The sequence below is a fragment of the Erithacus rubecula genome (genome assembly GCF_903797595.1).
Source record: "Erithacus rubecula genome assembly, chromosome: 5".
Lineage (NCBI taxonomy): Eukaryota > Metazoa > Chordata > Aves > Passeriformes > Muscicapidae > Erithacus > Erithacus rubecula.
Window position 1 is genome coordinate 67,265,352 of NC_136687.1, and position 14,345 is coordinate 67,279,696.

General features: G+C 45.2%; 1 protein-coding gene across 1 annotated transcript in view; it reads right to left on the bottom strand.

Annotated features, from left to right (window-relative positions):
- SHROOM3 (shroom family member 3) overlaps positions 1–10,601 on the bottom strand; it is a 107,164-nt gene extending 96,563 nt beyond the window's left edge. Inside the window, exon 1 of the mRNA XM_079305990.1 lies at positions 9,545–10,601. Coding sequence (XP_079162116.1) covers positions 9,545–9,703 — 159 coding nt within the window. The 5' untranslated portion in view covers positions 9,704–10,601. The remainder of the gene's footprint in view (positions 1–9,544) is intronic.
- Positions 10,602–14,345: the final 3,744 nt, after the last annotated feature.

The following is a 14,345-nucleotide window of genomic DNA, read 5'->3' on the forward strand; positions in this document are numbered from 1 at the left end:
TCCCATGTTCCTGGTGGGCAGGGAAACCTCCAATTGCAGTTCATAAGTAATGCCCAACACCTGGTTAAATAACAGTCAATCTTAAGGAAAGCACAGATGAAGGCTGTGCCCAGATATATTTTTGCATAGCACCAGCTTCTTAGAAATCTTAGATGTTCTCTGTGTGGTTTCTCAGCTCAGACTGTACAGAGCAAAGTCTCCTCACAGTCTTGCTGCCTTTCCACACTGGCCACAGGAAAAGAGAGACAGAAGTTCTTGTGCCTGAAGTTTTCAGGTTGCTACCCCAAGGGACTGGACTACATGGAGAGGAGAATGATTTTTGGATGCACCCCTTAGTGAAAAGGTGAGAACACAGGTGCTGCTGGCAGGTCAGCATGTGTTGCTACATTAGAGGCACACTCAGAAAGAAGTGCAAGAACTTCTGTTCCCAAAGCAGAAGGAACTTCTCATAAATGGGAAATCCAAAGTGTTTCCAGCTGTGGAGGTGTATTGCTGAGAGTGGCCCCTGCAGAATGGCACAGAGGAGTGTGGGGACCCCCCTGGGCCAAACCCAACTGCTGCTGGCTAAAGCAGGAGCAGGAGGAGGGCCTGGGCTGGAGAAAGGAGCTGCTCCACACTTATGGGCAAGGAGAAGCAGGGAGTCCCTCCCCTGCCGTGGCTGTGGCTGTGTTTTTGGCCTAACAAAAAGGCTAAGTTGACCCTGATGAAGCTGTGATGGAAAACTAATCCTCTCCAACAATAGCCCAGTGCTAAGAAACATCTGTGGATCAGGGCAGGAGAGAAAGCAAGGACCTCTTCCAAGGGCATTTGTTTCTCCATCAGTCTTTTGTGGTGTCTTTCCCTCACCCACCTCCTTCCCTGCTTGGTTATTCCAGCATTAGTTTGCACGGGCTGTTTGCAGAGACAGAACAACAACAGAGGTCTGCTTGGAAAGCCAGCAGAAACCTCTTAGCTTGAGACCAGAAATGTGCAGAATTCCCAAAGAACAAAAATGTTTGAACTTGCCTCCCCAAAAGTGTTGTATTCATTGACTTGCAAGCAGGGGGAACAGCCATAGTAATTTAACCTAGGGAAGAGTGCCAACAACTTATTTAATTGCAGAGTTGGTGCCAACAGCCCCACAATACAACTATTAATACAAGTCTGCAGTACAAGACTAATTCTGCTAACCTTTTGCTGTTGCCTTTTAGTCAGGTCAGCGGCTGCATCCCTTCTGTGCTGACACTATTCAACAAACACTGGCAACTGCTTTTAAGCAAACACCAAATGGAGCAGGGCAGGAGGGAGGGGAGAGGGACCATTGAGAAAATGAAGATTCCCCCCACGACCCCACCCCTCACTGTCCAAATGTTTCACATTTCTTTCTCCATTTCGAACTCCTCTCTTGAAACTAGGAATGTGTCTTGCCATGTATTTGCCCCTGGAAAACAGCCAGATCTTTGGTCTGGATTCCATCAGCTCATTTCCCAGTTTCTATGAGACTGTATTTGAGAAATGTGGGTCTATCTCAGTCCACTGGCAAGACTGGTCATCAATCAGTGTATGAAAACATGAGGTCTGACACTGGGGACCAATCCACTTTTCTATATGCAGCATTCCTTTAAAGAACACATATTTTTACAGAAAAATTCAAAAAGAAAGCAATAATGGATCCAGCACTACTTCAAGTTTCCAAGGGCACGACTCTTCCAGCAATTATGTGCCATTGCAAACATCTTAAAATCCAGTATCAAATGATGCATAAATCTCAAGCAACACCATTCTTGTACAAGGTAGTAAACTCCCTGCTGTATTTGCTCACTGCTGCTTCACTCTTCACCAATCCCCACATTTGGGGTTTTATACTTACATCTCGTGACTGTATCACAACTATAAAGTCCAACCACCTGGGAGCAGATTTATTACACTCAAAAACAGCATTAAAGGGCTTGTAGCTTTTACCTTTATCCTGCTGCCACTAGCATGACAGAGAAAATAAATCCTGCTCACAAGCTCAACAGAAAACCAAGGTAAAAACTTCCACACAGCTAAAGTGAACGCTCCTTCTCAGGGGCTCAGTAGCTCTCCATTGGTATTGGGAAATTTTCAGCCCGTGCTGATGCTACAGAGCAATTCCCCAGCTGCCAAATGTCACTTTTAGGAGATGCCGGGAGCGGCTGCTGAGGCGCGGTACCTGCAGGATCTCCGCCGGCCGGGTTGGAAACACGGCTGCTGACGGCATCGGTGCAGAATGTGTGACTGAGCCCCGCCACGACACCCCCAGCCACGGCATTTGTCAGCCGAGCTGCCATTCCAGCGGCTCGGAAAATCCCCATTCTTGACCGAGAATGGGCAATGGCTTTCAGCCGGGCAGATTAGCTCCCAGCCTGTGGGAACTGCAACACGCTGCACCTGCCTGGAAAATGGCACCAGCTCAGCACAAGGCGTTTCCAGAGGGGAAAGTTAATATATGGGAGGAATGCACATAAATCCTGTTATTTCTTAATGGGATTTGGGAGCTTATTTCTCACCCCGTGCTTTGAAATGTATCCCACAGCCTATTCTATTAATGAATTTAAGCACAGCGATTTTCTTATCAGCAGGAATCATTCTTCACTGAGGTTTGAGGGGTTTTTTTTGGTGGAATTTTTTAATGCAAGTGTGAAAAATTAATATTATGCTTGAATACCAGCTAGGATGTTAACAAGCTGTGTCCTGGATAAGCTGCTCTTGTTCTGCTCCTGTTGTTCTTTTCCTAACTTCAGTTTCAAGAGACATGGAATCATTTTTTTGTTGGGGTTTTTTTTATGATGTAGGCAGTGGCTGGCTAAAAATGGAACAACAGGGTCTCTATTTCCAGTTCAGCTGTGTGAGTGAGTGGACACCCAACTTTCTGTTACTTAAAACAAGCAATATTTGGGAAGTTTTTTTCTACCTCTCAGGGGTATTCAGTTGGTACTGATGGGTACCAGCATCTTTCAGGGTTTCCTGGCCCTGCTTTGGATGCTCTCTCTGCTGCCACTGGATGTGGGTTCACTCAAGGCTTTGGAAGCACACAAATGAGTTACAGAAATTTTCTGCCTTAGCAGTCTGTTTCCAAGGCCTCTGGACATTGTTCCTTTGACTACCAGTGTTTGTTGGAAAGCAAATTACAGTTCACCTCATTTTCACTTTCCCATATCCCTCCCAGTTGTGACTAGTTCAGAATATCCTGAGTTGGAAGGGACTCCTAAGGATCAAGTCCAACTCCTGGCTCTGTACAAGACCTCTCTAAGAATCTCACCGTGTGCCTGGAGCATTTTCCAAGCACTTGTTGTGCTCTGGCCACTGCCCTGGGGAGCCTGTTCAGTGCCTGACCACCCTCTGGGTGAAGAACCTTGTCCTAATATTCCCAAACATCTCCTGACACAGCTCCAGCTGTTCCCTGGGATCCTGTCACTGGTCAAACACTTCCCATGCAATGGACCTTTGCTGGATTCAGGCTTCACAATTTTGAGCTTCCTCAAAAGCTCCTGAACACAAACACCAGTGAAATTTAAGATGAGATTAGCTCAGCTCCAGCTCTGTTGTCAATGATGGGTTTTTTCCTATGCCTTGAGGTCCCAAGAACTGTGGGAAAGGTTGAAGGTAGTGGACCCTTGCACAAGCAAACATCTATTGTGTACAAACACTGAGTTAAAGAGTGCATTGTCTGGGTTTCATTTTAGGATGAGTTTTTAAACCTCAACTCCAGCTGTATCTGCCACAGCCAAGGGAACAAGGGTATGTGGCATTTTTGTGTCTAATCTTTCATGTAAGCTAAAACCAGGGCAGCATTTATGAAGGCTTCATTTCTTGACCCTAAAGATTACATGTTATGTTTCATCACAGCAGGATTCCTCTCTGTCCTGAGAAGAAAATATTTCTTCTCTTATATTTTTCTGTGACTTTGAAGGACATTACACTCCATAACTCCTGTGGCAGCAATGAGGGGTGGAGACCTGATCTTTCAGAGCAGCTATCTCTGTGGATTTAGGCCAAAACTTCACAGCTTAGGCTGACCTCTGCTAAGGAGGAAATCTAAAGCATGACTGGTCAACTGGACACCAAGCCCTGGCAGATGCCATCCCCACCCCTCCTCAGCACAGAGAAATCCTTTTTTTCCTCATCTCCTTCCACAGGCCCGCTCATAACAGAGTCATCTGTGCCCTTTGGGATTCACAGCCTGGGACAAGCACAGCATTCCCTGTATCCAGGCTCCCTGTGCTGGATCAGGGCACTGGCAGTGCCCCCAGAGCAGTGTGGAAGCTGCCCCTGCCCCTGCTGGAGCAGCAGCAGTCCCACCAGGCCCTGCTCAGGGCAGGCACTGGGTCTGCCTGTGGCTGCTCATGCAGGGCTGGGGAAGGGAACAGAAGTCTTTTTGTGCTGGAGAATGCCAGCCAGCCTAATGGAGGGGCTGACAATAGAAGCCTTTTCATGCAGCAGCTCCCTGGCTTTAAGAAAAGGTAGGGATCCTGTCCCTTGTGCTGGCATCAGCAGACTCAGAGGCCCTAACATGAGCCCTGAGAAACCAGGAGTGGTGAGGAACTGCCTCCTGCTTCCTCAAACAATTACAGCATCCTGCTTCCCTTGATACTTGGGATCAGACATCTGCCTGGTGCACTGCCTGCCACAAGAGCCAGATGTGCCACACACCCCTCACCAGCCCACTTGCAGAATACTGGAAGATAAAGGGTGAGAATTTACACATTAACAACACAGGCCTCAAACTATTCTTCAACAGCAAGAAGAAAAATTAAGTCCATACAGACAGGAAATCTTCAAAGTAAAAATTACAGTAACTTTTTAAAAAATCACAGAAGATGTCACCGTGCCTCTGGCTCAGTTCCATGTGCTAATGCCCAGGCCAACAAGTGTCTCATGACTCTGCCAGCCTCAGAGAAGCCTCCCTAACGTGAGCACAGGCCATGGGGTTTGTGCCTGCAGCCTACAAAAAGGGTAACAGTTCCTAAAGTGCCCTTGTCACACCAAGGGATACAGGGGACAGGAAGAAACTTTGCCTGTCAGTGTATCAGATAATTTTGTTTTGTTTATGGGCACTCTGGGCATTCCAGAGGGGAAAGCCACGAGCTCCTGGTACTGGGAGAACACTGATTCCCAGTGTTTGGATCAGAGACAGGGCTAAGTGCCTGTGGACCAGCTGGGTTCAGAATGGCCTTCTGAGTTTGGTTTTGTCAGGAATGGTGAACAATCCTCATTGCACATCACTAGGTGCTCTAGGAGCTCTCTCAACCAAAAATACCAGAGAGGTAGCACAGGCAGGGGAGCCTTGTGAAGGCAGCCAGGTCCAGCTCCTGCAAGCACTGACTGCTGTTCATTGCATCAGTGCTTGGATCAGGCTCCAGACAAGGTTTAAACACCTTACAAGAATTGCAGATTATTTCTCAGGCTCTGTCCCAAACTATTCCCATTATTATCAAACTTTTATTGCTTCCTACATCCCTGCTGAGAGGTAAACCTCAGAGTTTGTGTCATGCTTTTGGCATGAGGTCCCTGCAAACGACCTGCCCTTTTGAGTGAAGGGAACCCATGAACTCCAGCACAGCATGTGAAAAGTGTTCCCACACAGCCACAGTCCGAGGGAGAAGCTTTGGATGCTTTAATTCCTAGGCAAGAGAAACAACTCCTTTGTTAGTATTGTCAACACAGAGCTCAAAATAAAAGGGCATTTCAGAGGCCTACAACAGCCAGAGCTGTTCCAAAGGTTTGTGTAGAGAGGAGAAACACACCACAGAAATACCTCTCCTGGCTCCAAAATGGTTGAGACTGATTAACATTAATTACCTTAGGTTAAAAATTCTTAGAGAAAATTGAGAGGGAATGAAACCTTCTGTTACCAGTTTGCCTTTACTGCCTATAACAGTCAGGCCTTTCATTTTTGCATTTTTTGATCTTGCAGCTAAGGGGGAGCCAAAAAAGTAATTTGGAAATAGAAATCTGGGTTTTCTTCTGCGTATTATCATGATTTTGAGGCCACAGAATATTGGATTTTAATTAAACACCTGGTATCACCTGCAATCACTTTGGCATTTGTTATTGAAGTTCTATTTCCAGATAAAGAAATCACTTGTTTAATGAAATTTCCACTTCAAGCAAATCTCCCCAAATCGGGCCAAAATTACAGACTTCTAAATTGCTAAACAGGTATAATAAAAAATCAGAAATTTAACTGTAGGATCCAAGGTTTTAGAAACAGAGGAGTGGAGGTCACTTCAGGGAATCTGACTTCCCCTAATTTTGAAGCCTTAGTGACACATTGAGGACACTGAGCTACTTTTTAAGCACAAATGTGTTTAAACACCAAAAACAAAACAAGCAACTGTCCTGTTTTGAAAAAAGGAAAGTAACTAAAAACTTGAGAACATTCTTGCCAAAGGATTATTTGACAACATGTCATTGACTACATTTCATACCAGAGTCAATATAAAAGGGAAAATCTACTGGTGTTAATTTGCCTCTTTTTGGGCACTGTCCCACTGCTACTTAAGGACATTCTGGTGCTCCTTTAGGTACTGAATTTTGAATCACCTGCCATGAAACTGTTTCAGTGCAGGGCTGCCTTTCCACAGGGATAAAACCAGCAGCATTAGCATAAAGAGTCTGTGTGCTTTAGCTACACAAATTCCCCTTAGCTGCACACCCAGCACTTGTGAGGAGCTGAGTTAGGCTGGGTTGCACCTTGTGCTGAGCAACGTGGCTGAGTCAGCAGAGCTTTACTACTGGTTTTAACTGGGAGTTTGCCCATCTGTGCCCACGTGGGCACTCAGCCACCTCCCCCCTCCAAATCAGCCTGTCCTGCTGCATGGAGAGCAGCAACAGGTCTGTACAGCCAAGGGAATCTGACCCAAAGGCACCAAATAACTTGTTCTCATTTGGAAGGCAATACTAGAAAGAGACACTGAAAATATACTAAAGCTCTGGTAGCTGGCTCTCTAAACCAGCACCTTCTACCAGCTGAGAATACAGCCCTGCTTTTTGCACTTACACTCCCAACTGTGCTTCCCTCCCTTTTGGGTAAATTCTTAGCATGTTACTGGTGGAGAAACTGGTGTCTTTCCCAAGGGCTGCCCAGGGCTGTGAGAACCAGTTTTTGTGCTCGAGGGCCTTTTGTAAACTCACTCCTCTTGGTTTTGAACATCCATCCATTGCTCTGTAGCTGAGACACATCAGTACCCTGGGTCCCCAGCAGTTTCCAAGGGCTGCTGTATTCACACAGATCTGTTATCTCTCTACTATTCCAGAGCAATAAATCAGTGTTACTTTAAGTCATGTTGCAAGCTGTCACAGGCAGCAGCTTAGATATTTGCTGAAATGTCCACTTTAATTACTCTAAGGCCCTTTAGCACCAGTCTGTCACTGCAAACAGACAGGTAAGTCGACATAATTATTTGCCAACAGAACAGGGCACCAAAACAGAAAATAAAACTTCTTAATTATGAAAAATCAGAAATTAAAAACTGACATCCACATTTTATGGTATTTTTATGTAGTAGTGTTTAGAACTGTTGTTGGATCATTCCCATGCCTGCATCTTTAATGATCCCTTTCAACCTAAAACTTTCTGTGATTCTCCAAGCACTCTTGTACAGAATTAAACCTGTAACATAATTCATCATTTCCTCACAGTTCCTCATTACCTCAGAGCACACTTCAGCGAGGAACACTGGATTAACTAAATGAATAATATGCAATTAATTCTGAAGAGCTCACAGTGAATTGAAGCACCAGAGGAATTTCTCAGTTGAAACTGGAAACCAGGAAACAGGAGCTGCCTGAATTGCAGAAAGCAGCCATTCTCCAGCTCTGCATCACCCATGCATGAGCAAAACACTGAAATGCTGACGCTGATAGCCCTAACTGAGCAGGGACTACAAGGAGAAAAAAGGGAGAACCCAACCAAAAATAAAACCCAGCACATTTTTGCAGTGTTGCTTCAGGAAAGGCAGGCACAAGTCACACAGCTCCCAGTGGCACTATGCACACTCCAGGCATGTTTGACATTAAGGGGCCTGGTTGTTGTGGAAACCAAATCCCATAGATTAATTAATGTTCAGCAGCCAGAGCCATCTCCCATCCTCTCTGTCTCCCTGCCCCCAATTAAAAAAAAATAAAAGAAAAAAAAAAAAGAGAAAAGGGAATAAAGGGGGAGTGTGATTTTTACATCACAGAAGAATGTCAGAGCAAAAAGAAACTTTCCTCACAACTGCAGAACTATGCCATAAACAGTGAACAAACTGTGTTAGTCCCAAGTATTTATAAAATAAAAATTATAACATCATTTCAGTGAGGCTGCTTTTGCTGTCTGTGGCTATGCCAAACTGCCTTCAAGAAGGTCTTACAAGAAAGATGACTGTGTGAAATTTCTAAAATCCCTTTATGATGAAAGGACTTAATGGGAGCCCCCCTCTTTTTCTTATTTTCAACATGTAAATATAGTAATCACAACTAATTTACTTCAGTGACTGACATTCCTGTGAATGTGTTTGCTCAGGGAGTGGCAAGGGGTTTTGAAAATTGCAAAGCATTTGAACAACATCGATTCTGAATATCAGCATTTTCTTTTATCTGCTGCTGGTTCTGATCCATTGAATTCACCACATACATCCCAGTTTGGAGGAGGGAGTAAGATTGGACATAAGTCTCTCTGTGCACTGGTAGCTCAACATACACACTCTAAACACAGAATGCAGCAGATTGATGGCACAGGACAAATGTGGTTAGGACCCACTAGAGATGAAATTTCAGAATGACCTCTATCTTATTTTCAGAACAGTTTTAGGTCCATAGGTCAAACGTATTTCAGATATTCAAAGATTTAAGGTGATGCTTTTCAAAATTCGTGGTTTTCAGCACCTGCATCTTGAGGTACCTGGGTAGCAGACTGATTCTGATGAGAATAAGAAATTCCTTCTCCCATTTTTTCCCCCTCAGAATATCCTTGTGAGCCATGCTACTAATTGAAAATAGCCAGTCATTAAATAATAAAAATCTTGAAGGCACCCCATACTTCACAGATACCTAGTTAGTAGGGTGAGCAAACCACTAGCACAGCACAACATATACATTTACCAAACAGGTGCAGGTAGTTCCTGCACTGTTTCACACACACACTGCTAATGAGCCAACATTCCATCGTGTGACTGAAAACACTCACTTTGTTTTACCTCAGGAGTGCTGGGGATGGATTGCTGACCATGCTCAGATATGCCACAAGATCACTTCACCAGAGCCCCCCACTCCCTCCCATTCACAGCAGTGAAAAAATACAGTCGATTTCTGCAAGCCACGATGCTTCCTGCGGGACAAAACCTGCACTTGGATAGCTGAACAATGCCGAGGGCTCTCCTGTGTTTCTCAAATACGCAGCCCCTGAGCAAAGCTGTTGACTTGAACAGGTGCTCAGCACTTAAAACCCAAGCCAAATACAAGGAGAGTTAAAACATTTCAGTGTTACTTCCCCAGCTCTTGCCCCGAGTCGGGCACCGCTCCCGCCTTGCCTGCATGGCACAGAAAATGAGGAAAGTACCTTTGAGATGATTAATGGCTGTCCGTGCTCCAGCCCGCCCTTCAGCGTGAATCCCCATGGAGCCCCTCCGTGCAGCAGCGCCTCCAGGTAGATGTATCTTCCCTTGTGGGTGATGCTGCACTCTGACGGGGATATGCTGCTGTTGATGTTGTCTAGCATCCTCAGCTGCCCTAATCACATACTCAGGCAAACACAAAACCCACTCGGGCAGTCACAGAGAGACCAGGCTGGAAATCCAAGTCCCCAGAAGCCCACCACAAGTCATCCTTGAATACGAGAAACAAGAAGAGCCTGAGGTGGAAAGTTCTGCTTCAGAGCCAGAGTCCAAGGTGATGGGTTAAAAACAGCCCCATCAACATTTCACCACGCTGCTTCTCCCTCAGGATTTTAGTTTCAGCACTCAGCTCTCCCCAGTCCCAGGTACTCTGGGCATGAGAAAAATCTTGGTAAAGATTTCTTTTCCTGCCTTCAGCAAATCAAAACTGTGCTTTTCAAGATGCAGGCAAAAAAAAAGAGGAAAAAAAAAAAAAAAAAAAAAAGAGGAAAAAAGAGTTTATGGATTTAAAAGCCCCTGGCCAGTAAATTGCCAAAATCCAAACGAATGCTTCATTTGTGATTGATTATCAGTCTTTTTTTCCTTTCTGCATGCGATTTACCATTACAATGGCCTTTTTGCCTCAGCCCACTGCACTAAAAGAATGGAAGCGTCTTCTCCCTCTCAGCTCTCAGTTACTCTGTTCGCTTACTTCACAATTTTCTGACTTGTCAAAAAAAAAAAAAAAAAAAAAAAAAGGCTGGGGGAGGAGGAGAGAGCAAGTCCATTCCTAAAACCCTTTAGAGGGGTTTAAAATGTGAAATAATTCCATACTTATTGGATTAAAGGGTGAAAAAAAAAAGCTACTGGGAAAACTGGAGAAGCAGGTGAAATGAATCCTCTGGGAAAAACATTAAAGCAAGAGCTGAACTCTTTTCATTTTCGGTGCTCTCCCCGATGAGCTGCCAGAGCTGCAGCAGCTACTGCTGCTCTGAGGGAGGGTGAGGAAGTGAGGGGGGAGAGAGAGAGAGAGAGAGAGATGGATTAAGGGAAGTAAGGCAGTGCTGCCCAATTGTGCACATCAGGCACGCAATTATAAAATGCAGTGTGCAAAAGCTGGGGCTCACCCTTTTATTATGGCCCCGGAAACCACCATCTTTCTATTGTCCTTGCCAAGGAATTGTAACAATCCCAACTGCCAGTTGCTGAAAACACAATGGACCTGTTCCAAATCAGCTCAGTGGAGCACTGCTAATAATTCTGCTCTCATAAAGTGCTTTTCCTCTGCATGGAGCATACCAGCTTCCCAGGACGTATTTCTTTTCCCCATTTACATTGCCAGAAAGGGCTAATGCTTTCCCAATGAATGGAATAAGAAATGACACCAAAAACTCAGGATACTTTTATTAATGTAGAACACATGGATGTGGGTGCACCTGCTCTTCCTTATGTGCACGAAGACTCAGGGACTTGGCTCATCACTTATTGTGTGTCACAGCATGTGTCACTGAAGGTGTGCAAAACCTTATCTAATTTTTAATTGGATCTCAAACAGGACAATGGAGAGAGGAGAGCAGAGCCCACTGCCCTTCCTCTTGGCAGAGCTGAGGAAACACATCACAGTGTCTCTGCTCTCCAGCTTTTGACCTCACCGTGCCTGGGATGTGCATTATTTCTCCTTTGGGTTTTGCAAGCTCTCAGAGCCTTGTGTTAACAAAACCTTAACGAACAGTGGAGGAAAAGCTTTGGAGCTGGGACTCTAAACCCAAGGATCCTTGCTTTTGTACATGCTACCCCATTCCCTTGAAGATGTTACAGGCTCCCAGAGCCTTCTATTTGCCCCATGTGTTCCAGATTTCAGGAAATACAGGAGAAAGGTCCCCTGCTTTATTTTTCATGGCAGATGATTCCTCAATCCTTGCTTTCACTGAGCTTTTCCCCCTCAGCTTCCCTCCCAGGGGCTGAGTTTTCATTAGCCTCACATCCTGGTCAGGCTCACGGATTGCTATTATCCAGAACTCACCCTTTAGCCTGACTCAAATCAGATTTGTGAGGTTTTGCACTCCTAATGTTTCAGAGTGAAAACGCTGGCTCCAAGCCTCCACAAAGAGCGATTCATTTCCAGGCTCTGCACAGCCCTTCCAGGCACAGGCTAAGGCTCAGGGAGCTCTCCTGGGGCCCTGCCTCCTCCTCTCCACAGCCAGCACGACTAGGTAAGGCTGGGTAAGGACACACCAGCCTGTGGATAGCCCGAGGCACCTCCCTGGGTTACATCCATTTCACATATTGCTAATTCAGCTCTAAAAAGGCCACATCCAGGTGCTCCTATGTATCAGAGACTCACAGCCAGCTAAGGAAAAAGGTTTGATCAATCACACAAACAGGGCTGCCAAATACTGTGCTACTTCCTCAGGGGCTCTTAATCCACACAGGAGTTCCTCTCAGGACAGAGCTGAGATACTCCTTGATGGGATGCAACCAAAAGAGACCCAGCTCAGAAAAGTGCTTTCCACAAAGAACAATAAATTTGAACTTTTGTATAGTTTCAGAATAAAGGAAAATAAATTTGGAGCAGTCACGTCAGAAACCTTTCCCTCATCGAGCATTACACTGCTAAAGCAGGAAGAATTACCACTGATTCCACTTTTCAGAGGTCCCAATCAAACCCTGTATTTGTCATCAACTAAGGCAGCTGGCAACTGCTCTGTCTTTTCCTAAATTCCTTCAGACATTCCACGTTTCTTTTGCAGATGCAATTCACTGGAGCAACACTGCCCCCGTCTGCTGAAACCAGAAATTGCCACAGTTCAAGCTGATGGATTTACACGCTAACATTTCCTTAGTTCATAGGCATTTACTACACTTTTCCCTTTCAAATACGAAGCAGGATCTGTCCTGAGTGTTCAGAGTGCCCGATCTAATCAAAGACAGGAAATTCAGCTCATTTTGTACACACTTGTTCCTGCCCTTTTGGCAGGAGAGCTAAACACTAGGCTTAGTTTAAATCTACCTGCTGCTTAGTTCTATCCTGTAAGTTGGGAGGAAGCAGATTCACAGTTTGTCTCTAAAGAGAAGTTTTGTGAAATAATGTGGGCCCTCCTACCTTTCACAGATGATGGCCATACAGGAAGCATGAAAAGGCTGGGAAAAAAGTGCTCCTTTTCCCCGGTTTTATCCCTGAAGAACCTCTCTTTTCCTTCCAGACAGGGCTCTGAGTAAGCTGAGGAGCATCAGGAATTTTAAATAATGGACATCCTTCAGGCACCAGTGGGCCCAGCTTCTTCCTCTCCCCAGGAGTCCTGAAGCCATTCACTTAAATCTGCAGTAGGATGGAACAAAACACAAGTGTCAAAAGACACAGTTCTGGACCCCTTCAGGAATTAATCATTTCCTCCTGGGGTAGCAATTCCCCTGGAAGTTTATTGCATTAAAAAAAATAAAAATAAAAATCAGGAACAATTAAATAAAAAATAAGGCATTCCTATACTTACCTCCAATCAGCTGGGGCTGACTGTAATTCATCCATCTCCTCAGCTCTTGAAAATGTCAGTCTGGCATCTAAAAGAATAAAAGGAGGGAAAACAATGTGAGGCTCTGCATGGTATCAAAGGGATTGCAATCATCAACTAATGTTCAAAAGGTGTTTCCAGAGGAAAATTCCTAGGGCTACACAGGGAACCTCCACTCTGATTCCCAGCTGGATTTGAGTTCATCTTTCTTCCAAACCACAGAATAAGCTTGTTTGTCTGCATAGGCCTGAGGTAAAAATGTGAAAAATCTGACAGTGGAAGGGGAAAAGAGAGATCTGAGAGTGAAAGAACAAAGCTGAGAAACAGAAGTAAGCTGTGAAATCAATGAATCCACATCCTTCTGGTGTCGGAAAAGGCACTTGTCTTTGAAGTCTGAAAGGAAAGAATTTTCTTTAGAGAATAGGAAAGAGATTCTCCATTTAATATTGCCTCTGGCACAGAACTGCTGTGGGTTGCTCAGTTCCTCAAAGCAAACTGAAAAGCAACAGGCCAAGGTGAGGAATGGATCCATCCCTCCAAGGAGAGTCACACAGTGCAACATCACAACGTTCCCACCCCAAATAAGATGATTACTAAACAGCTCAAGCACTGTCAGAGCCTTTAACAACTCTGAAGTGGCTGGTGGGCATGGCCCAGGGGTTGGGGTAGTCTCTGCTGGCATAAATCACCCCAACCCCTTCCCCTGAGGCTCTATCCCCCTTTACAGCTCACCATCCTCTCTCTGGGAAGAAAGGATTATTTTAAACATAAACTGTTTATATTTCCACCTCAGTACCTTTTCAGAGGTATTCCCAAACATGAGGAAAGTTACGCAGGAATTTGATCCTAAGAGAGTTATTCTGTTTCAGGAGTGACAAGGGCTGCTGGGTGTTCCAGACCTGGACTCCCAGGAAACAAGGGATAAAAAAAGGCACCTGCAGTCAAGACAGGTGGCATTCTGCAAAAAGGAAAAGCAGCTTGCCAGGATCCCGATGGGGAAAAGATATTCAGTTTCCTGCTGAAGTCAGGCTTTGAATGACACTTGGGAGAAAAATCAAACCCTGGGAACGGCATTTATGGGCTCTCCCTCATGCACATTATGGGCTGCTGAAGGAGGAGCTTGTTCCCACGGCTGCCGAGCCAGGCAGAGGGGCTGGAGGAAGGAGCAGGTTTTGGAAAGGTGGATTGCCAGCCCGCAGCACAGAAAAACCAGGAGCAAAGGCAGGGGGATGAGTTTCCTCCTTCTTTCCCCAGCAGG